Source organism: Rhopalosiphum maidis, chromosome 4 (genome assembly GCF_003676215.2).
Source record: "Rhopalosiphum maidis isolate BTI-1 chromosome 4, ASM367621v3, whole genome shotgun sequence".
Classification (NCBI taxonomy): Eukaryota; Metazoa; Arthropoda; class Insecta; order Hemiptera; family Aphididae; genus Rhopalosiphum; species Rhopalosiphum maidis.
This window is the reverse complement of record NC_040880.1, coordinates 36,748,663-36,774,053: the sequence shown is the minus strand read 5'-3', so window position 1 is coordinate 36,774,053 and position 25,391 is coordinate 36,748,663. Positions and strand designations below refer to the sequence as shown.

Here is a 25,391-nt window from a genome sequence, read left to right as displayed (position 1 = left end):
AATCGCTGGTAGACTATAATTTTGGTAGACCTCATATTCAATGATAGCTTAAAATACACCTATATAAAATAGGTGATTTTCAGGATCCTTGTTCTATTTTTAGCTTAGGTCGGACATATAATTTCAACATTTCTTAATGGTGGACAAAAAAATAATATATCTAAATATATTACTAGATTGATGTATTATCTAGATTAGTTATATGAAATCACTTTCACATTTTCAAGTTTTAAATATTTAAACTTATACAATAATAATATATAGCAAATTCATAGTATTCAATCAATTTTCCACATAGGAATGTTGATAATAGTTGAAATGTGTTAGATATTTTGAGTTTTTGATACTACTATAAATAGGCACTTATACAACAAAATTAATACAAATTAAATAAAAATAACATATAATTATTAATTAGTAGTTGTAAATATAATGTTCATGTTGATTAAGGTTTCTATTGGGTATTTATAAATACAGCAGTTAAAATTAAAATTTGTCGAGACTGTAAAATCAACAAAAATTCTCAATGACAACTAATATGTAAAATGAAATTTTTAATTAAAACATTATATATTAATATTTTATTATCTACTCATAATGATAATTTTACTTAAATATATTCAATTATAATATTGTTTGTTTTTAAGTAAATGATCTACAAAAATTATAATTATAATATAATAATAATGTTTATATAACTGTTAAAAAAAAAATCATATGCCAAGTGGGAAGGGAAAAAATGCATAAGCTGTAACAATGTTATAATAATTAATTTGGGCGCTGATAAGAGTGATATACATAAACAATTAAAAACATTAGTTACACGCAATTATTGACATAGCTTCTGCAGCAAAATATTTAACATCTACATCTGTATCTGTATTTAATTTATCCAAAACTGGTTTAATTTGAGATTTCACCGCAGCACTAAAAACAAAAATTAATTTTAAAGAACTTAACTTTTATATTTCAGTAATTTTTAATATATTTGGATAGAAATACGTACGATTGTGCAACAATTGGTCCAATTTTTTGAAGTGTCTTGGCTACATTGAAACGTACATTAGCCACGCTATCACTTGCCATTGATAATACAGTTGGTAACATTGTCTTAGCAGTTATTTCTGGGCCACATACTTCAGCAAGCTCCTACAAATTAAAATAAATTTATTGTGTTTAAAAAGCAATACATTTAAGTACACAATTGAGTTTCTTTACATTAATGCAAAACAAGAATGTCATTCGGTGTAAATAATTTGGATCTCTCGCCATAACTATGACTTTTGGTATAACAGATGTTTGAGCCCACTCAGCACCAAATTTCTCCACCAACTTTTTCAAATTTAATGTAGCAGCTTCTCGTATAGCATATACTAAATGTAAAAAGAATTATAAAACAATATTTTAAAACAAAAGTCAAATCATAAAAAGGGGAAAATTTCAAGAGCAAAATTGCATAATGTTCAATATAAAATATTTATATTTATATAATGGATACTTAGTATAAATCATATCATAAAAACTTAATTATTTTTTATATATATTTAATTTTTACCATGATCAGTAAGCCAAGTCATACACAAACTATTGAGTTTATCATCAAAGAACTGTACACCTAGTTGACTTGCTAATAACGGCATGTATTCAATTATTGCTAAACGAACCCGCCATTTAGGATCTTCAGCAAGTTCAACAATAGCAGGTAAAAGTGTTTCGGAAAGCTAAAACATTAAATAATAAAAAAAAAACTATATAAAATTTAATCAAAAAATAAAAAATAAACATAATACCCGTTGAATTCCAATAACTTCATTAACACAATCCAAATTCGATATTATGTTAAGACGTACTTCAGGGCATTCATCTTTTAACTGAGTCAAAAATAGTGGTAACAAATGATCAAGAGTTCTAAAATAAAACAAAATTTTGTTTAAAAACTGTAGACTCTACAGTATAGGGTATTGATTATAATATAATACTAGTATATTGATTACCTCTGTTTTCCAAGAATTGGAGATAATCCCATTATTACAGAAGCTAAAGCTGATTTGACATGTTGATTAGTGTCTGCAACTAGTCCTTTAACGACAGGTAAAATTGAAGTCATGATAATGGAATCAACTGCGTTTGAAGTTTGTGCAGCATTTGGATCATTCAATAAAGCACCAGAAGCAACAGGAGGACAAAGATTACGACAAAAATCGCACACTTTATTAGCAGCTGCCGCTCTCACTTCAGCCTCAGTGTCACGTAACAATGATTGAAAAGTTGGTACCAAATCAATACGAGTTATTTCAGGTCCAACAGCTTTTTGTAACTAAAAATATTTTTATATCATATAACAATAACTTGATTAATTATTTAGTATTGATTATTATAAGTACCTTATAATAATTTTTTTAAGAGGATGTTATACCTGCATGTGTTGTTTCTGTCTTATTAATGTAAATCATAGCAAATTTTCATTCAGCAGAACACTTTTTGTAATGTTAACTTTAATATTAGAGTAAATTTACCTTGTTATAAAATTTAAAGGTAAGAATATTATCTAGGGCATCTCATAGGCTTTTATTGATATCTTAATTTTTAAGTGAGTTTTGGTTATGTAAAATATTAAAACTTTAAAATGCTCGTAACTTGCTTAAAAATTAAAGTACCAATAAAAGCCTATGAGATGCCCTAGATAACATTATTTTCTTTAAGTTTGATAATAAGTAAATTGACTCTAATATTAAAGCTAACATCACAAAATGTGTTCTGCAGAACAAAAATTTGCTATGATCTACATAAGTAAGACAAGACAACACATGTGGGTAAAACGTCCTCTTAATTTTACTTTTTTAAAAACTTAATTTTATAAAAATAAAAAAACTGTTGCATTTTAAAATATAAAGTATATATACTTAAATGGTTTAACCTTTACGTAAAAAGAAACATTTTAGACTAGAAAAAATTGATACAATAATAAAATACTGAAATATTCATAGAATGGCTCTGCGAATTCAAATCGGATCCATGATAGAGTACTGGTGCTATAGTGATAGTATAAACCAGGGGTGGTGAGAACCTACGGCACGCGTGCCAAAGGTGGGACGTTGATTAAATTTCAATGGCACGTGAAATAATTAAAAATTTTGCTGTTTATAAAGTTTTGATTTTAACAGTTAAAAGCAATTGAAAGAAACAAATTATATACATTTAAAAAATTATAATTACCAACAAAATGTGTTCTTACTTAGTAAAATAATGTATAATAAATCGGTAACTTTATTTTATCATTAGAAAAATGAATTTCCTTTGGTACGTGAAAAATTTTCAAAACCTTGATTGGGAAAATTTGGCACTTGACCCCAAAAAGGTTCACCACCCCTGGTCTAAACTATAATTATATATTGTTGTAGTTATATCATATAACTCTATTTGCACATAGGTTACTTAGTCACTTAATCACTCCTTCTATCTTGGCTCCAATACATAATATAAACAGGACCTGTCATAAGATCTATAGGAATATTATTAACTATGGAGAATGTTAAAAAAGAGAAATGACACCATAGATAACCATTCATAATTATAATATATTTTTAAGTAGTCTAATACTATTTCAATACTTATTTAATTTATACATATACAAGTACTTTAGAACTATGAAATAGATGAATAATAGTTAATAAAGTAATTATGACCACATAAAAATAGAATATATTTAAACGTTTAAATAATATATCTAAAATTGTAGAAGTTGAAAAAATATATAATTCAATATGACTACTTTTTATATAAATACCTCAGTAAATTTATCAGCAACCATATATCGTACTCTCCAAGAACTATCAGAAGTACATAAGCGCAAAGTTGGCATCACTAAATCATTCACATCTTCATGTGTAAGCAATGAAGCTATACTAACACAAGCTTCAATAGCCAAAAGACGAACAGAATCCTGAATAATTAAAATATTTTTAAAAAGTGTATTACATTTAATTTTATAAAAGCTAAATAAATAAGTACCTGTTCATCTTGAGCAAGTGATGAAAACATAGGTATAAGATCATTTTTTAAAGAATCCAATTCAACAACTTTTGCAAATTCACCCAATTTTCCAGCAGCAGCTCTTCGTACCATAGGAGTATCATCTTGACACAGATTACGGAAGAAATTGCGTAGTTCAGCTATAGACAATGAAATAATTAAGAAGTTTAACCTTAATTATTTAAAATGTTAAATTTGGTAGATTAATACATTTTATATGTTTTTATTAATGGTAATACATACACATATATTAACATAATAGAACTTACATTTGATCATTGGATTGACACGGGAATAACAAACAGAAAATAAACCACAGGCAGATGTACGTGATGTAAACCAGTCACCCGATGCTAAACGAATAACAAGACTAACAAAGTGATTTTCAAGATCAGCCGGTGAGTGCAACACTGCTATTTGACGCAGTGACTCAACTGCCTTATCTCTAACAACTGTTTCTTCAACTGTAGCCAATGATTCCAAGGGAGGCTACAAAATATATTTCATAGTTTATTAACAAATACATTTAGCACTTAAAAAAATAATTTTGTTTTTAAATAAATTACCAATAGTGTATATGCAAAGTCCGGTCCTCCGACATAATTGGTAAAATTTCCCAATTGCTCAGCTAATGCTAACAAAACTTCATCTTCGTCATAAATTGTTTCAGTTAAGAATGGAATAAGCTCTACTCTAGTACGCTCAACACCAAGTGCTAAAGCAATTGTAGAAAGTTTCTTGATAGAATTCAAACGTAACTGTTAAATTTGAAAATAAATTAGTTCATAATATTAAAAATAGCATTATAATATGTTTAAAAAATAGACCCATTGATCAGATTATTATGAAATTTTATTAAATATATTAATAATTTTATTACAATACTAAACCATTTTCATTGACAATAAAAATATTCAGTAATCAATACAATAACAGTAGAAGTAAATAAACATTGAATTCAATTAAATAATTTGGTAAATTAGAAACAATCAAATTTAAAATTTATTAACTGATTTACATTATTAGTTTGTAAAAAAATTATTTAATCAATGCATGTCAAATCAAATTTAATAATAGTAATAATTTATCATATCTACTATATAAAATTAAGTAATCAACAAATAAAAATTTAACTTAAAATAAGAAATACAATTTAACTTGTTTACAAAGTAACAAGCTCATCACAATAGTTTTCAATATGTTCAAAAGGAAAGAATAAAAATGTTAGTTTTCTCTATTGTATTTATATTATATTATAATTGTTACAATATATATACATATATATTTGTATAAGTAAAATAATATATGCTTAAATAAGAAATTCACTCTCATTAAATAGTAACTATAATAAAAGTTTAATTAAAATATTAAAATCATAACATAATATACTCAGTCTAACAAGAGAACATGTCAATTTTGTGTATACTCGCATTACACTGCCATTAACACTGAATCTACTATGGCTGTAAATAACAAGAGAATGCACAAAAAAATTTATTTTTGTCAGATCATAACATATTTTCAAATTGGATAGAGTATAGTATCATTTGCTAAGAAATATAAATAAATGGTTGTCTATTGTACAAAGATTCAATGTATGCCCAATGACTATTTACTGTAATATAATGTATATCTTTACAATGAAATAGTTAATGAGCTAAAAACACATTCACTAATACATTTCTCAAATAAAAAACATGAATACCTAGAAAAATATTATACCAACAAATAATAAAATAATCATTGTTTCCTATTCCTATGATTAACCAATATAATGGATAATGGATTTACTATTATTGATAAACTAAAATTTAACCTGTAAGGGCACCGATCATAATTATATTTGAATATTCTCCTTAAACCAAATCCAATTTAACTGAATATCTGAGATAGAACAAAATAAAATATTAGGGACACATTTTGTCCACGGGTGTATAACCGATAAAAAATGTTCTATCGGAATTTGGATTTAACCGTTACTGGAATAGATGACACAATCAATAAATACAAAACAATATATAAGATATTGAAACTATCTATAAGCGTGATGTGGAAACTGAGCATTTCTTATTTTTTTTTAATTATTTTAGCGTACTCCTTACAATTATATCCTAATCAATACGACACTTAAATTTTCAATAACCCAAATTTTTTTAATATTTTTACTTTCCCTTTCTAATTTGTTTTCCATTTCAATCACTGCCTATGTTTTCTTTTTAAATTTATAATTTAAAAAGTGTAAAATTCTGTACCTGTACGTCTTCATTCTTTAATTCATCTATGAGCACAGCAATCGGATACAGTGATGTGTCTTCAGGTGCGGGCTCGCCGGACGGCAATGTAGTTGCAGCCATTTGTCGTCTGTACAGTATTCGCTAATTGTTGACCGTCAACAGGACCAATTTATATTTAATTGTCTATTCGAATCGCTAAAATGAAAAAAATTATGAAAATTCACCGTACCTAGACGAAAATCAAAACAAACGGGATACAGGGGAGACGTCCATTTTGATTAAACCTTTTCATGGAATGACATCGCCTGCTGCTCGGTTATGGTTCGCCTGGTTGAGGTTATTTGTCATGGTGGAAACGGTGTCAGACAAGGCCTCTCGATGAAAGTCGGTGGGGGGGAGAGATCAATAACAATAAACAGCCGTGCAAGGCGGCAATAACACTGGCAAGGCTGTTGATTGCCTGGCGCCTGCTATCAATTATCAATTTATCATCTTAGCATTCTCAGCAGACGATATTAAATAACAATTTAATTTACAAACACGAACCATGATCAAGTATCTTGAATAATTTATTTCGTCAAGATTGACAATATTACAATTATCTCGTATTCGTGAGTCAACTGTCAACAATATCGTGTTATATGGGCACTAGGTGTCCATATAAGCTTGACAGTTGAAACTACGATTTAAAACTTAAGATTCTCTTTAATATTTAACTTAAATCATGCTCAGAATACAGTTTATGCATTACTTGTAATAATAAAATTAAGAAAATCTATTTTTTTAAGGACAAACTGTCATAGATGATAGATTCTTACTATAATAATTATTATTTATTAATTTTATTTATTCCGCGATTTTTTTTGGTCTACGACGATTATCTCGATTCATTGCTCTCAATACTCGTCCACATCGTACAATTTAATGGTAAATATTCTAGACAATCCTTACCTTGGCTAAATTATATAGGTAGTATAATATATAACTATTGATTATAAATATTAGTATTTAGAAATTAGAATCAATGATTTAACTTACGGTAATTTAGTACCTGTCACTTAATAGTGGGATTGATTTATATTAACTATTATCTAATAATGTATCATCAACTTATATAAGTGCATGGAGTTTATGTCGCCTTGAGACGGTGTTCGACTTCTTTAACCTTAGAATTTATATTTCCTAAACATGTGTAAAAAGGCTTTATCAATATTATGTTATTTTCTTTTTAATACTATTAAGATTTTGTTTAGTATCTATTTATCAAATTTACTAATCACGTTATTTGGACCAATAGGAAAAAGATAGTAGAATATCAAGGCCATAACTGAAAAAAAATTTCGGGTGGGGGGTCCAAAATTTTTTTTGTATATAAACGTTGAAAATGTATAGTTAATAAGCTATATTCATCACTAAAATATTTGTACTTTTAAAAATTTCAGAGGGGGCTCCGGATCCTTGGACCCTCCCCCCAGTTACGGCCTTGTAGAATATCAAAAACGGTTTATAAAAATGTCATGAAATTAAATTGTCAAATTGCTTTAATTCTGAAGTACATAATGTTTTGATGCATATTGCAGTTTAAATGACTTAATATTGTCTGTTGATATTATTGTAATGTATAGTCGAAACGATAGTTTGATTAATTTTAGAATCGTATCGGTTTCGTTATACTGTGATTTTCGTATTTGGAATGCGTACAGATAAAATTATACAAAAATAATATTTACAGTTCAATGCAACAATATTTGTATACATATTATTTATAGTTTTTTTACTAATGAGTTAGTGAAATATAAAATACACAATAAGTTAATGATTAATAAAAATAAACTTAAATTTATGAATTATAACAAAACATTATTTTTAATGCAATTTTTGGTATATTTTAGTGCGTATTGCAATCAATTTTACTAGTTTTTTAGTACTACAACATCCGTGCCTTAGGTATATAACAGTTAAATACACAGTACACACATATGGGTTATTTGTTGATTTTTTAAAAAAAATTGATACGTTTTGACTTGATTGAGCTGTAGTGTGAAACGTTTTTGATTTTTTTTTGTCACGTTCATTGGTATTACCTTTTTATCTTTTCGAATTCATAATAAAATTTAAAATTTAAACAGGTCTCGGGTTAAAGGCCACACAGACAAAATGTATAATATTATTTATGATTTATGTTTAATATGATAAATACGAATAATACAATAACAAATCACAAATTATTTAGATTTCAAAATACATTAATTATAATATTAATATTATTTTATTTTAAGTTTTATTAGATTAAATTTGAATCACATAAAAAATGTAAACGTTGAAATTTCAATGGGGGGTCCGCTGAATAAATAAGTATAAACATCAAATGGTAATATTTATATTATTTATAATATAAATATATCATGGCACCTATTATTATTTAAATTTTGTTCAATAAAAATTTTGGGATCAAATCAGTACCACAAAACATATTAAAACTGTAATTGTTATGTATATTTACGGGCAAGCCTTTTTTACAAATGTAAATTAGACATAATATATAAATAGTAAAAAATTTAAATAAAATAAAATAAAATACATACATAGCAGTAATAAAATAATATTAAATATATTCTTTTTCTAAAAAAGAGGGGTCTGAATACATTTTTTAATTGACTACGAATCAGTTCAATTAACATGTAATTGGTTGAGTATCTAGGAATATAAAATGGAGTATTAAGACGGTTTAGGTGAGTTAGTTTGGTTGAAAAGGAACTCTAAAATTAATTAAAATATAAACGAGTTGGTGAATCAATAAACCATTTAATAATTTTTTAATAGTGTTAAGTCAGTCGTATACCAGTAAAGGAAGATCACGTTAGTTGGTGATAGGCGTGTAGTATTGTTCACCATCACTACATATTTAGTTTGTGGTAAATTTTAGAGAAAATCCAACAATATTTATTATAAATATAAATAACTAATAAATTATATCCTAATAATTTAAATTGGTTACAACTTCAAGATTGTAGAAAAATATAATCCTGGTTCTGTGGTTATTCTATTAATTCTAAGGTAACTCAATTACATGAATGTTTTACTGATCTTGCACATATCATTAATTTTAAATAATATATAAAAATTAAGATATTAAATAAAACTCATTAAAAATGGCATGTAGTATCTTTTATACCTACATCTCTGTTCACCGAAAATTTAAGTTTTTAACACTTATAATTAGAGTATATATACTTAGGTAGGTATTAAAAATAAATTTATCTTACATCGAAATACTTTTTTAGGGCATTTTACTCAGCCCTGCTTATATGTCCTTATTTCTATAGTAATATTTTGTATATTATAATAAATCAAATAATAGAAGTATAAAAATCAACAGTTCAGTTTTCGAATTGATCAAAAAAAATTATTTAATCTTAGTTAGTTTGATATCGGGTAATGATTCTGGACGCAAAATTAACTGTGCACCTATTTTTATGTCATCTTGACTTCCTAATGTTTCAATTTTCATCTTTCTTACAACAGTCGATATTATAGTTTTCATTTGATGCATGGCAAATTTTTGTCCTAAAAATAAAAATTTGTAATATTAAAAAAAAAAATAAAATTTAATTATATTTATCAACATTTTGAATAAATATCACTACCAATACAATTTCTTGGACCAGCACTAAATGGTATGAAGGCATAAGGATGCCTATTGATACTTTTTTCAGGTAAAAATCTATCCGGATCAAATACCAAAGGATTTGGAAAATGTTTTTCCTCCCGATGAAGTAAGTATGGTATTACTACAACTACTGACTGTGGTGGAATTGTATACTCTCCTTAAAATGTAATTGCATTTTTAAAATATAGAATAAAGGATAATTATGAAAGTTTCTGCAAAGTATATTTGTATTAATATTACACAAATACACAACTTACTTATCTGAAGATGTTGTCTAAGCTTTCTGGTAATACCAGGAACACTTGGATATAGTCTTATAGTTTCCTTTATTACTCGATCTAAATACGTCATAGATTTAAGATCTGCCATAGTTGCTTCTCTATCGCTATTTCCAAATATTAAATATAATTCTTCCCTTACATTGTCCTACAATATAGATTAATTTCACACAATATCATTAAGAATAATATATTAAGTTAAGTTTGTAGAATTTTTTTTTATCCATTTTTTTTTTTTTTTTTTTAGAAGAAAACAGACAGTCTATATCATATCATGAACATAATGAGTATATGTGCGCTAAGAGAGAAAGAAAGAAAAATAATAGAGCATGAAATACATAATTTGGGGAAAAAAGCCACCCAGTAATGACACTTTCAATTTAATTTAAATCCTGAGGGATTTAATTTTTGTTTATTTATTCGTTTTTTTTTAATGTAATAGATCTCTGCGTTAAAAATTACGTTAAAGTCGCCTAGAAGGGCTACCTGGGATTTTGAGGGATGATAAATTCTTGATGAGTGGATTTGAATGAGTAGAAAAACGGTGATGAAATTTTCTATAGAAACGTTTGGCTTCGTTATGAATAGTTTTTAGGTTACAATCTATGTGTAAAGTAAGGTTTGATATACATGGAAGGGCATTTACTATTTTTCTTAATGTTATGTTTTGAAAAGCTTGTATCTTATTTAGATTGTACTTTTTAGCATTTCCGATTTCCCCATAACTGGAGCCCGTATGTCTACATAGGTTTTAATAAGGATTTGTACATAAGACGTTTAATATTGGCAGGGGTGACCTTGTTACGAATTAAATGTTTAAGCATACGTAGCCTATTGTTTAGGGATAGTCTTTTTTCACTTATGTGTTGAGCCCAAGTTAAACGTTTATCAAGCGTAATCTACTGTGGTAGAAAGCTTGTAGAACTTAAAATAATTTACTTGAATGTCTTGATGCAATCCCAATTGTATGAAAACCATTGTCATGGCAGTTGACGATGTGTCATGTCCCTCAAATAAAAATGTATCAACTTCTTCTCTGATATCGGAATCTGTCATTTTTTCTGGATTTTGCTTTGATATTCCAATTAGAAGATCAAGAAATGATTCTACTCGCTTTTTCCCTGTAATTTAACCCTCAGATATTTAATTATGCTATACTTTTGAGTTAAATAGCTATTATTACCTATAAATGTCTATATATTTTATAGATACTTATAATTATTAATTATTTAATTACTGTATTTAAATTAAACTAAAAAAATAAATGTATTATTTTTTATACCTTACAGTTCAGTTATAACAGTCAAATAAATGTAACAAATTAACATGGACCTCTGTTTAGTATTACCTAGTTATCAATTTATAAATTATAACACACAAATAAAAAATGTAATTTTACATTAGTTACACTAATGTAGTGTAACTACACATAACTCACATTCTTTTCATACAATTATGTTGGAAGGGTTAATAAAAACGAAAGCAGTACCTATTTTTGTGTGCAGTGTACGAATGACAAACATACGAAAAAAGTTTATGTTTACTCGCTAAAACCCTTAAAAATATTTGTCTAAATATTCTTAAAAAAAAAAAATGGTAAACTGTGTAATAGCAAAATTTACAATAAAATAGGGACTGAACGGAAGAGGTCGTCGAACAGCAATTATTCCCACCACACATTTGGAATTTAACACCTATGAAAATGGCCAAGATAGGAATTACAACCATGCTGAAATAGCTAATAAGACGGCTAAATATCGAAGTGGAAGTTCAACATCCTAAGTAAAAGCTGGGTGAGATATATTTTACAACCAATTTAAAGCAGGTAGAGTCTAAAAAAACTAAAGAAATTTATTGACGCGGATAAACGTATTTTAAAAATTGTTCAAAGTTATGAGTTTATGACATTAAAAATAACATTTAGATATTTTAAACAATAAATATCTATGTATATATATTATGCATTTTTGCGTATTATATTAAATATAATTAGTATAAATAACTTTTTTTTTATATTGTATTTTAATTGTTGGCGTAACTACTAAAATAAAAAATTTGTTTTTAATATATTTTTAATTTTATATAATGAATAATATGCATATTTAAATATTTTATATCATATATATATATTTTTTTTTGACGTCCAATTGTTCTCATGTCTAAATTCCAAATGGCCACGTCTAAACGGTTACGTCCTTTTGTCACATTTTTATGATAATTCGTGAAAAATTATAAGTGTATAAGCTCATTAATCTTTGAATATTTTAGCTTAAATTTTCTATTTATAAAATAGTGTTTATAAATATTTATAGTTTTTTACAAATTGTGCGTTCAGAATAATATATAGCTTTTATATATAACTTTTTAAGTCATAGTCACAGTCATATTCATTTTTATTTTATATAATGATGATTTTATGGTAATTTTATTGTGACAGATAATTTTAATAAATACACAAAAAAAAAAAAATCAAGGCTCAATTCCAAATGGGGTTCTACTCAGTGGTGTATATAGAGGGGGCCTCCTAGGCCTAGGTCCCTAGTGCAATTTTAGATTTAATCAAATGTTGAAAAATGCTTAATTATTATATATATATAATATAATAATAAATATATATTTATAAATTTAAATTCCTCTATTTGTATTATTTATGTCATAACTAAAATCACTCGGCCACCTTAAGAATGTTCCATTTGTATATGCAGCCAGTGAAAATAATTCCTATATATGCCACTGGCTCCATTTATTGCTCCCCACCTTCGAATACACCATAGAACTCAGGCCCTTCTAATAAGGTACCCAACTAATAACATATTAACTATTAATCAATATTTATATCAACTTAAGTATTATATTTTATAAGACATTATGTATTTTATAAAATTTGAAAGGTTAATAAGTTACCAAAACTTAATTCTTCAGTTTCTAAACAATTAACCGATTCAAGTTTAGCTCGTTTTTCTTTGATCACCTAAAATTTGAAATATGTACATAAAAATATTATTTTATTATTCAACTAATATTATATCATATTTTAAATTTGTTCTTACGTTTTCAGTAAATGTATGTAAAACCTTAAGCGATTTATTAAAATTTCTTCCATTTTGACTCAGATTAAAAATACTTTCATTCCAAAGCCAAAATTTGAATATTCGTTTAATCATGATATCAGTTACTCTGAAATGAATAAAATATTTTAAGTACCTAAGTATCAACACAATTTTTATTTTTTCAAATTTATACATACGTATTTATTGCTTTGACATATTCTATAGATTTACCCTCCTGAGATCGCAATTCAGTTCCCATTATTGTATCTATAACAATAAAATATTTACATAGGTTTTAAGTTTTAATAGTGTAACCAATAATCATATTATAATAATTATTAGTATATGAAGCTCGTCGATCGTATTTAAGGTTGATTTTATTTATTTTTTATATTGTAAAGTCTTAAACTCACCACAAACAATGTCTAATGCACAAAGTGTCATATAAGTATAAATAGATACACGCTGATTGTTACTAGCCATATTTTCAAGTTTTTTTGTTAAGCACTGAGCGTGTTTATTAAACGTAGGGATGTACGTTTCCAATATTTTAAAATGAAATGTATATGTCAACAGTTTTCTTCTCGTTTGCCATTTTAAACCTATATTTAATGTATATAATATATCAATTATTAAAAGTATATATGTAAGTACAAAAGTTGTATGAGCTTTGTGCTTTTCTTTTTTAATTACTTCCACTTGTTAGGAGTCCTTTATTTAACCAAGGCTTAAGCATTCCATATTCTGGTCCTTTATTTATGTGATGTGGACTGGATAATAAAGCCTGTAAATATTTATGTAGGTACCCTCATTATTTGATTAATTTAATATAAATTATACAAAACTAAGCTAACTCTTTGAAGTTTAAGTTACATCTAACATATTTTGATATTTTTAAGTCTGATGTGTATATAATATTAATTTTAAAAATAAAAAAATTAATAAGTACTTTTATGTCGTCTGGATCATTTAACAACACGTATGAATGACCCAATATATTCATATGTACCAATGGTCCATGCTGCTTTAAGATACTACTAAAAAACGGCAAAACATCTGAAAATAATAAAACATGGGTTATGTACATATTAATATAATAATATATTATACATAGGATTCCGCTTAATGTGGGCACGTTGGTACCAGCCTTGTTTACCCACATCAACAAATCCCTTTCTGCATGAATTTTATTTTTTTCCGATAAAATGTACTTATTGCAAAAATACACCAGGATGATGGGAAAAATATTTAAAAAAATATTCAAGTGAAACTACCCCTAAAAGTTGATTAAAGGTTAATTTGGGCACAAAATTAGTTTATGATATATTTCAATAGTATTATACTTAAAAATCTATACTTATGTTTAAAATATTCTGGATAAAAAGTACAACAAGATAGTATTTTTTTTTTACCTAAGATTGGTAGTAATATCATTAGTATCAAATTGTTATTGTTGTAACATAAATAGGGTAGTTGTTCACTTTGCACGACAATAACATTATCAGTCGTTTATTTTTCATCTGAATTCTGAAGTTCACAATTTTACCGCTAGGTAGATGTAACTTACATCAAAATTGTTCGCCTTTTTATGCCGAATCTGGTCGTATATGCAGTAACGTTGTAACTTTTTAACAATAGAAACAACGAAATCTAATTTTTGCTATTTTTGGTACAATATGCCAGGGTTTTAAGGTTTAAATGGTAATGCTTTTTATTATACTTTCGATAAACAAAATCTCATGGATACGACCAAACCCGAATAAATTAGTCGTTTTTAAATACATATGTGTGAATCCTAACACTATGATAAAATAAAAATTGCCCACATAAACCGAAAACATATGACAAAAACACATATAGGTACATTTTTTTCGTTTATTTTCATATTTATGTAGGTAAGTATTAATTAATTTTGACCATATATAGTAACACTGATAATTACCAATAATTTTCGAGTTTTAATATTTAATAAATTTAAGACTATTTGCATTTAAAACAATTATACAAGTTAAAAAGACAATTTAAAATAAATAATTGTCATAAAAAACTTAGGTTTATTGTGGAGGAGAAAAAAATTCTTATCTATGGATAGAAAAATAATTTAAAAAAAATTTTTTTTAGGCTATAGCTTATAATTACATAAACATTTCATTTATATTTTGTCAAATTATCATAACTAGAAGGTTGCATACGAAATGTATGTAATCATTTCTCCCAAATTTCAGAGCGCCCATCTATCAAAACCTAGGAGGGTGACAATCATAAAATAAAAACTTTTCATAGCATATAACAGAGATGGAAAATTCATGGCACGCGAAAAGTGTTGTAGGCATGCGAAAATTTTTACTATTATATATTATATAATATTTAATAATATAGGTAATAGGTAAAAATATTTTGAGCATATGACTTTTGCAGTGCTACATGTACTTTATTAAAAGTTACTAACTATAAACCAAATATCAATGAATTTACATCAAGTGTTCAACAACAAAAATCACATCAAAATAAATAATTAACAAAGCAATATTATTATAATTATTATTATTATGTACTTAAATTAACCTTTTTATACTAATACATTAATTATACAATCAAATAAAAAGAAAAGGTAATTTGGGCACGTAGTGTTCAAAAGGTTTGCCATCCCTGGCATATAAATATATTTATTTACATGATATACATACATATACATATAGAATATAAGTAGTTGATTGATCGACATAGTATTACGACGTATGGCCGTAAGCGATTAACAATAAAGTACGAGTATAAGACATGTAGTATTATCATTAGAAAAATTAATTTACATATATTATTCATAAACCTAACCTCGGGACTTGAAGCAATTGCTTATTTTTATGGATTGACTTAAAATGTAGCAGAGTTCTATGGAAGTGTATGTCATATTAAACACGTTCAATTATGAAATTTTGAAAGATTTTTTAAAAATATGATTATTTCTAGTTTTTTTTGATTATTTTTTTATTTTTTGACCAGTTTTTCTACTTTTTATGATTTTTTCAGAAAATTCCTCGGAAAATCTATAAACTATATAGCAAAATGTCTCTAAAGTGAAGTTTAATTTTTTTATAATATAAAGATTAAGTTTTTTTTATTTTTTTATTTTTAGTTAGAAACTATCCCTAATCATTTCGTTTCAATATTTTTTGTAGTCTTTAATTATATTATTTTTAGCACAGTTAAAAATGATGTCTAGAACGTACTTTATTATGTAAAAAGAAAGTTTTTTTTTTTTGATTAAATATTTTTGCTCAAATTTAAGTTTTTTAAATGCTTATTTGAGTGCTTATTATGATATTTTTAAGCGCTTTTTTTAAAGATTTTAAGTGCTATAAGTCCCGAGTCCTGTTCATAACTAAAAAAATAACAATAACAGTCGCCCTTGTGTGCATCTCAAAAAAATAAAAATCCTTTTTCCATTGTAATTTGTAGTAAACATCAATAATTATAAAAAAATATATAATATATGTGTACCTATAATACTGTGTTTGAGAAATATAGAAGGTAGGTTACTATTATACCTAACCTAGGTATTCTCAGCTAAAATAAAATACGAAATAATATTTAGTTTATACAATGTTTTTATATAGAATAGGACCACTCATAGTTATTTGTGGTAAAATAATCATAGTAAATAGTTTTTTTTAGTTTTGATAATAATAAATGGTAGGTACTAAATAATTCATAATCTTTCTCGAAACTAAAAAAAATGTTAAAAATCACAAAAAAATGAAATGAAATTCAAACATGAAATACTATTATTAATTTTCCTCGTGAGTCTTATAAAAACAGAACTATGATATCTCCATTATTTCAACAAATATCGCAATGGGTAAATCCTCACAAGACATTGTATATATTTAAAAATTCCAAAAATTAGAATATGAATAATTCATTATTAAAAAGAAAAATTGGTGGTGAATATGCTTAGTGAATCACCGTGCGAGTAAATTATGTTATGTGTTAGCTAGACTATCTTATATTCTTTCATTTTAATAACACAAAATATATTTTAGAAAATAATATGTGTATAAATAATTGAAATAAAATTTCACAAAATCCAAAAGTATAGTATAAAACTACGAATTTTGGCCTTGGAGGGGCCATTTACGGGTAATATAATTAATTAAAAATAAATATATTATATAAGTAATAATAAAATTAATCAACACATCACAAATTAATACTTAGTAAATATACAATAATTCAATAAATTATAAATATTGCTTACTATATTAACATTAAACTGCATTATATTGGATTTGATAAATCATATTTTAAAATACATAAATTGTTTTTTTCTTATATCAACTTATCAATACCAATACTGCTGTGAAATGTTAATATTTACTATATTTTTATAATTATTTGAATTCTTAAAGAATATTTGTTTAATATACATTTTTTGAGTTATTTATTCATTGTTATTTTTAATATGATTATTTTTTTAGTTGTATGCATTACTCGAAGATGTCCCAAGGTCAAAACCAGTAGTCTTGATTCAATTTATAACACTTTTATTATTTCTGAAATTTCATTTAAATTATTAATGTAAATATTATTTTATAAGATATACCAAGTATAACTCATCATTCCTATTTTACCAAATACATAAGTTTCAAAATTAGTTTTATTTTAAATTTAAGTCAATGTAGATAATGATAGATAGAATTTATCTATAGGTAGGTACAATTATAATTTAAACATTAGTACCTACCTTAATTCCTTATGGCTTATAGACTTAAACTGTTACAATATATTATATAAATATATAATTTTTATGTACATTCTTGATAGATTGAACTATTTAAGAGGAATTACATACATTTGTTGAATAATATATTGATCGAATCAGCTATTGTTAAAACTTATAATTTACAGGAAGTATAAAAATAACTCAAAGTATGTGACTATAATAATAAAATATTACAAATAAATTATAACATAATTTGTATAAAAATAATATTTTATTTTAAATGTTATTCAAGTATACAAGGTCAATATAAAATTATTATTCTTCTATGATCATATTGATTTTTGTCACAAACAATTTTTATTTATTTACATGTTTAAAAGTGAATAAAAACATTACAATAATATAAATATGTTTATATAATAAGCAATCCTATACCTAGTTAATATTTTAAAAAGGTTTTAATACTGTAGAGCCTTTTAAAATATTATAAATATTAATACCAAAGTAAAATTAAGTTGAATATTTAAGCTTCTCGTTAAGTGCTAACAAATAATGTAGTAACAACTTATTAAAAAAAAAAACATTAATAATAACTGTAAAATGCCAAAAGAAGAAATTCAAATTTGATAGATTACAAATTTATCAAAAGAAGTCCGTACAAATAAAATAGTAATGGTAACAAGCTATTTAATACCATCACCATAATTTAAGATTTTAATAATTTTCCAATACACCGTATTACTAAATTCAAATTAAATATACACTAGATATTTCAGGTATCTATACTAAAATATGATAATATTTTATATATTATAAAAAAAAACATAAAAAACATATTTTTCTATTAATCTCTATATTCAGTTACTTCGTATTATTTTATTATTTTATTATTTATAATATTAATTTATTTAAATTTTTAAATACATAACTATTTTGATACAGAACTATTAACATTTTTCTGTATTTTTTAAAGTTCTAAAAGGTTACGTTATTAGAGGTGACTGTGAATTCCAATGAGGAAAAACACGTACTCGCTGTATAGGTATTTAATATTATAAAATATAATGAGATTACGAAAAGTATGTGTTTATATAATTTTTACCACTTAAACTAGAGTTAAAATTCTGAGGAGCTACGTATTATTTTACCAAACATTTTAACATAAAATAAACTTTGGGGTTCAACCCTCACTAGTCACTACCTATATACATGCCATCTGACATTTTAGACTCTGGGTAAAGTAAATAATGTATTAGTTTTACAACTATGTATATTTTTTTTTTGTGAATGTCACACTATCGCGGTGAGTTGAGTAAGTCAATCATAGAAATGGTTTTCACAAAATGAAGTACCTATACTCACTATTATATTCGGTAGGTTAAAAAAACTTTCGTTATAACTCTTGCATATAACTTAGAAATAAATGCTGACTTACTGTAAAACGACATGAATAGGTTCATGGTGTAATATGTAAATAGCTTAAATTTAGACATAATATTTAAAAAATATAATTGTACATGTAAAATAATAACACGAATAATGTTAATGATTAATAACTAAAGAAATTTGATGAAAAGCGTTGTTTTTCTTAAATAAGTATCTAATTTTGTCAAAATATGAACTTCAGATGTCTAGGAAATAATAATTGTGCTTAATATGAACTTCCGATTATAATGAACTATTGTAAGAACAATGTTTAAGGAACCTATTATTTATAATTTTCTATTTTTTTAACTTGAATCTTTGAATCTAAAATCAAATATCATCCTAAACAAATACATTAATCATTTTTCTTAGAATCTAAAAATCATAAATTTATAATATTAGAATAAAATACCTGATTACGTGTACCTTTATTAAATCGGATTTTTATAAGATATAAAATTTAAATAATAATATAGGTTTCTACATTATACTGTAAAGGAGAAAGTTTTAAAATAAAAATATTTATATCGTTTAGTTTTAACACGTATGTGTAATATTTTATCAAAATCTTCTGTTTTCATCAATCATTTGTAAAAAAAACGTCTATAAGATTAACCACATTAAATCAAAATTTTAGTAAATGCTTATAAAATAATAAAGTTATATAATGGTAAATTATATTATGTACATACAACATAACATTCTTTACACCATACGGCGGTAGCCGTAAGTATGCACTATATATACATATACTACGCGGGTAAGTGGTAAAATCGTATGATCAACTAAAAGCGCTAAAACTATATTATAATAAATACACAACACACATATTAAATTTATCAATTATCATGTAGGAACAAAAATGTTAACACGAATTCTTAATAAATTGAAATTATATTAAAGTGTTACTTGATACTATTATCGAAAATTATTCTGGGCCCGTGGCGTCATTTGGGGGGGATCACGGTGTGCGGTTGCACCCCTTGCTTTTAAAATAGTTCCAATTGGCATGCACCCTGATGAAATAATGTACGATTATTAATATGATTTAAATTAAAATGTATTTTAAATATTTTGATTACAACTTTAAATTACATTTGTTATAAACAAATATTGTGCTATAATTTTTTATTGTATTTTATTTTTAAATTGATTTTTAATATTTATGTTAATGCATTGATTTGGTCCATGATGTATAGAGATAATTGGAAGCAGAATAATGTACATTTACGTAGTATATCTATTTTTATATGGCCTGGTAAAATTTCAAAATGGCCTGTTTGATACTTCGCACACCCGAAAAAAAAACCGAAATTACGCCCCTGTTCTGGGCAGAGTCTTGTTTTACCTGATTACATTGAAACCTAGGTAAAGTAATATGGGTATTGATAAGGTCTGCATTATTTCTATAAGAAGCTACCTCAATAGTTATAAATGGTATGGAAAAGATAAATTAGTATAATGTTTGATATAATTTTTTAAATAGGTGTACAAATTGAGATAATAATAAATGTTAAGTATTTCCATAAGATGCACTTGAAAAATGAAGGAGCTTGCGCTTCGTAATCATTCCGCTTATAACATAATACAAAGAAAAAACTCTATCTACTTTACAGTTATTTCGAGCATACCTTATTATTACATAGATTACTGTAGAAGTCTATCAATGTCTAAACATTTGAATTCAATAATACTTAAATTATTTTACACGAAAAATGATTCTGCGGATTGCGGAGATAATATAAGAAGCAACTTATTTTTCTTATATTAATATGGTAATTTTTTCCTAAAACAACGCAGGTATTAATACATATAGCTTGTATAAGTCAATTATTATGCATAAATAATATATTATATGAATAGGTTGGTGAAATAAATAGCTGAAAATTGTTCAGCTATTTTTAAAACTTCGATCATTTTGTAAAGAAAATCAATTTTTACGTACCTAATACAAAATAGTTTCAAATTTCTATGATTAATAAAAAAAATTGGTTAATATTTATTTTATTATATTACTATCAGTTAATTAATTACAACAACACAACTAAACCGTTAGAGAAAAATATAAAAATGATCATATTCGTATTATTATCAATAATTTTACTATAATAGTAAAAAAATAGTAGTAATAATATTAGTAAAATAACGGCACCTAATAAATAGTATGTATAATATCATAATATTATATATATATTTATATAATAGTACCTACTTATTATCATGTTTTGAATTGCTTTAAAAAAACTTATGAAGAACCTATTTATGTAGATATTACAGTTATTTGATTAAGAAACAAACATTTTTTAAACAAAATAATAAAATAACTAAGAATGTAGATAATTTAAAATAACGATAGATGTCTCAAAAAGAACTAAAATATTTTAAAAATATACGGTTATCAATTTTTTTAATTACTACTAAAAAAGTCAAAACATATATATCAATAAAATACGATAACAGCAGGTATTATATAAAATATATTTTCGTATTGTTCAATTATTTTTTTTTTATTCTCATCATTTTTAAAAGTATTTGGTACTTTTGACTCTTCAAAATATAAAATTGATCATTTTTCTACCTCCCGAATACCCTTTCAATTCTTAAGATTAAAAAATATTTTTTCTAAAAAAAGTATTTACTTTAAATATAATACAATTATACTGTAGATACACACAATGTTGTAAATAATAGTATAGGTTCTACTGTTTTTACCAAAAAGATAAATATATATTATATATATATAATCACGATTGACGAGTTTAATACAACGGAGTACCTAACGTAAAGGAAAAACATTGCTTAGTATAATTAACTGCGAGAATCGCACTTACGATTCAATCTATGATATTAGGTTATCATATTTTTATCAAATATAGACTAAAACTAAATACAACTTATATTAATCAGTGTAAACGTTTTTGTTTGATATGTAGTTTAGAGAAAGTTGTAAAAATTATCTATATATTAACAGTAAATTGCAATTTGCAAGATATATTAAAGTTTAAAATTACATTATACATTAAAATTAAAATGTGAAGTCAATTATTATAATATTTAGTTTTACTAATTAATTAGTTCAATACAAATTTGTATTTACCAACAATAACTAATAAGTAGGTGCTTTTAAACATTAGAAACACATTATTGAATACCTATTTACTTATTATAAAACAATACAATACGCTATAGGTAGATAATTAGGTACACGTTGGGTTTGGGTCTAATTTGTGGCTAATTATAGGATTCTAATGCTTTTGAAACAACCTAATTACTACTAGGTTTTTAGAAATATAACTATATTAAAATGGAAATAATGAGTCAAGGCTCAACAATAAAATTAATCATACATTCTTAAATATCTATTATTATTTTAAATTTTATCAGTTATGCTAATAAGAATAAAAATGCTTAAAAAGTTATATACAACACTTCTATATTGATCAGATATTAGACATATTTAATAATTATTATGACACTTCACGTATAAATCCCATATAAACTATTTATTTTAAGTTCTAACTTATAACAATTTTAAACATTTTAATTATAAACATATAAACATGTATCTAAATAGCAATTAAATACAAATAATATTTACTATCCAATAATGTATTATTTTTAAGGTTAAAACTAATAAAACTATCGTATTTAAAAAACTCGTATACCGTATGAAAAATCCCAAAATTTGTAGTCACACAATAACAATACTTAATGGAATTAAGTATAATAAAGTGATTAGAAAAACGCATATTAAATTTATTACAATTTACAAGTTCATATTTGAACATCATTATAATAACCGTTGTTTTGTCTTAATATTATAAATTATAACCTCAATATTTAAGTGTCATCACTGGATGGCTGCTTTTATCAAGCCTTTTCATGTATTATATTATCTCAGCTAATACTCTATTGTACCCATGAAGTACAAATTGTGTATATAATAATAAAGAATAAAAAAAAAAAATATTATAAATTAATTTAAGAGAAAACTTTGTTATTTCTCTTGATTGTTTAAAGGGACTATTATAACAAAACTTTCGCAGATTTAATTGTACCATATTAATGTGCTTGCTAATACTGATTGTACCTATCGTAAAATAAATTAATACAATAAAGTTATCTATAGTATTTTTCTAACAAAATATTAATACTATATTTCCATTCCAAATTTATCAACTAATAATAATATATAATATATATAATATATATGTATACTTGTTGAAAACTTGCAAACACGAATTAATGGTTATTCTAGAATATATTATTATAGATATACTTGATACTTATATGATTATATATTATATATATATAGGTATGTTTTTAATGTAAACCAATTCCAAATACCTACTTAAAAAAAACAGCATTACATTGTAAAAAAGACTGACCAATAAATTTTATAATATAAGTAACCAACCTTTGGACTTGAGTGTAGATAGTCGATGAGAGAATTTTAAATCAGTTAAGTATCCTCGTGGTATGGATGGTAATTTTGCGCACAAACGGTAATGTTCCTTGGGTCTCCGAGCACAGAAACACGTTATGAATATCAAAATCAAAATTGTAAAAACCAATAATAAACTCAATAACAAAAAAATTGTCATGATGTTAGTAAGATAACGACGAAAGAATAAAGATTTCAAATAAAATTGGACCAACAAAAGGTACCTACGACTTACGTATAAATAGGCTGATGGTGTTATAGTAATTGAAATGGTTTACGAATACGATTGTCTCCTAAAATAATATTAATTATTTATTATAAGGAAGTGTTATTAGTGGCGGGGGTTATTAATTCATTATGGTATCAAACATTAGGAAACTATCTATAGTATGACCCCCAGTTACCACGCTACTACTATACATTGCTGCATTGGTATCTTGTAGTCGTGGGTAATCTGCACACTTCATAATCTGGATAATCAGTCCATAAATATTCTGAACGTGTATTCAATTATTTTGTTTAGAATAAATTTATAATTTTTAAACAAGAGAACCAATGTAAATGTGTATTTTTATTGGGTGAAAAGTCGAAAGATAAGTGTAGCTATAAGTAATAGAAAAACAAAAATTACAATAATAAACATGGCCATGAAGCAAATCGGATGGTAAATATGCGGGTATAATATGGTATGGTTTAGGGTAATCACTTTTTAAAATATGAAAAACAGGATTAAAATAATTTTCCGATTTTGTCAGTATCTATTAAAAACGGAAATTCAACTTTTGAGGTGGTAAATAGTATTTGCTAAATACGAAATTCATCTTTTCTTAAATCTTAGCCATTTAAATCTAAATTCAATGTTTTAGTACTTTACCAGTATTTTGTATAAAATATTATTTATTACATTAATAATAGTTATAACAATGAAATTAAAACAAAAAATATACGATTTCAAAATCACATTTATGTTTATTAATCGAATTTTAAATTAGATTACGATCGTCTCTCAACGTAAAGCTATATATATATATATGACTTACTTAGTTACACCGATATTGATTTTTGTAGTTATTATTATTATTATTTATTCCGCATACGATAACATCGATAACACAATTTGTTTGTCAACAAAATTATTTTATTCAAAATCAAAAAAATATATATGTGTATATACATATTATTAAGAATACAGGACAATTGGATATTGGAAATCGACAAAAAAATAAACAAAAATCATCCTGAAGGAAGTTTGTTAGGACAACAGAACACGGCTGTTATATTTCAGCTATAAAGAGCAAACGGCAAACTTTTATAAAATAGGACATATATATTTGATCACCTCAGTATAGTTAAATATTTATCAGAAAATGATGAGATAATGTTGCATTTGTTAAATCTAAAAACCACACTACAGTGTTTAAGGTTTAACTTACCTAACCTAATTTCTAAATATAAAATTTTTTATTTAGATTTATTTAAATAAAAAGATATAAAAGAAATTACCACTAACCATGTATACTTATCACAATCATTACATA

At 25.1% G+C, this 25,391-nt stretch overlaps 2 protein-coding genes across 2 annotated transcripts; both read right to left on the bottom strand.

The window, feature by feature from the left end:
- Positions 1-664: 664 nt before the first annotated feature.
- Positions 665-6,563, bottom strand: LOC113551259 (serine/threonine-protein phosphatase 2A 65 kDa regulatory subunit A alpha isoform). Its single transcript, XM_026953401.1, has 11 exons — positions 6,285-6,563; positions 4,599-4,790; positions 4,302-4,521; positions 4,012-4,172; positions 3,788-3,943; positions 1,995-2,317; positions 1,791-1,908; positions 1,556-1,721; positions 1,219-1,373; positions 1,007-1,149; positions 665-927 (listed from the first exon to the last, which is right to left on the bottom strand). Exons 1-11 carry the CDS (start codon positions 6,384-6,386, stop codon positions 816-818), a joined length of 1,848 nt encoding a protein of 615 aa, XP_026809202.1. The 5' UTR covers positions 6,387-6,563; the 3' UTR covers positions 665-815.
- A 2,296-nt stretch (positions 6,564-8,859) lies between these two features.
- Positions 8,860-24,093, bottom strand: LOC113560527 (cytochrome P450 4C1-like). Its single transcript, XM_026966495.1, has 11 exons — positions 23,827-24,093; positions 14,214-14,320; positions 13,958-14,048; positions 13,678-13,866; positions 13,462-13,531; positions 13,265-13,391; positions 13,119-13,185; positions 11,154-11,335; positions 10,194-10,362; positions 9,914-10,093; positions 8,860-9,833 (listed from the first exon to the last, which is right to left on the bottom strand). The coding sequence occupies exons 1-11, from the start codon at positions 24,011-24,013 to the stop codon at positions 9,673-9,675; spliced, it is 1,530 nt and encodes a 509-aa protein (XP_026822296.1). The 5' UTR covers positions 24,014-24,093; the 3' UTR covers positions 8,860-9,672.
- Positions 24,094-25,391: the final 1,298 nt, after the last annotated feature.

Bases quoted from the DNA above. Each gene is read 5' to 3' on its own strand.
- LOC113551259 (XM_026953401.1), bottom strand. From the start codon at position 6,386: ATGGCTGCAACTACATTGCCGTCCGGCGAGCCCGCACCTGAAGACACA. The intron at 3,944-4,011 runs GTACTTATTTAT...TTAATTATTCAG, and splicing joins CACTTGCTCAAGATGAACAG to GATTCTGTTCGTCTTTTGGC. The intron at 1,722-1,790 runs GTATTATGTTTA...TTAATGTTTTAG, and splicing joins AAGTTATTGGAATTCAACGG to CTTTCCGAAACACTTTTACC.
- LOC113560527 (XM_026966495.1), bottom strand. From the start codon at position 24,013: ATGACAATTTTTTTGTTATTGAGTTTATTATTGGTTTTTACAATTTTG. The intron at 14,049-14,213 runs GTACTTATTAAT...AAATATTTACAG, and splicing joins ATGATCCAGACGACATAAAA to GCTTTATTATCCAGTCCACA. The intron at 13,532-13,677 runs GTGAGTTTAAGA...TTATTGTTATAG, and splicing joins TGCATTAGACATTGTTTGTG to ATACAATAATGGGAACTGAA.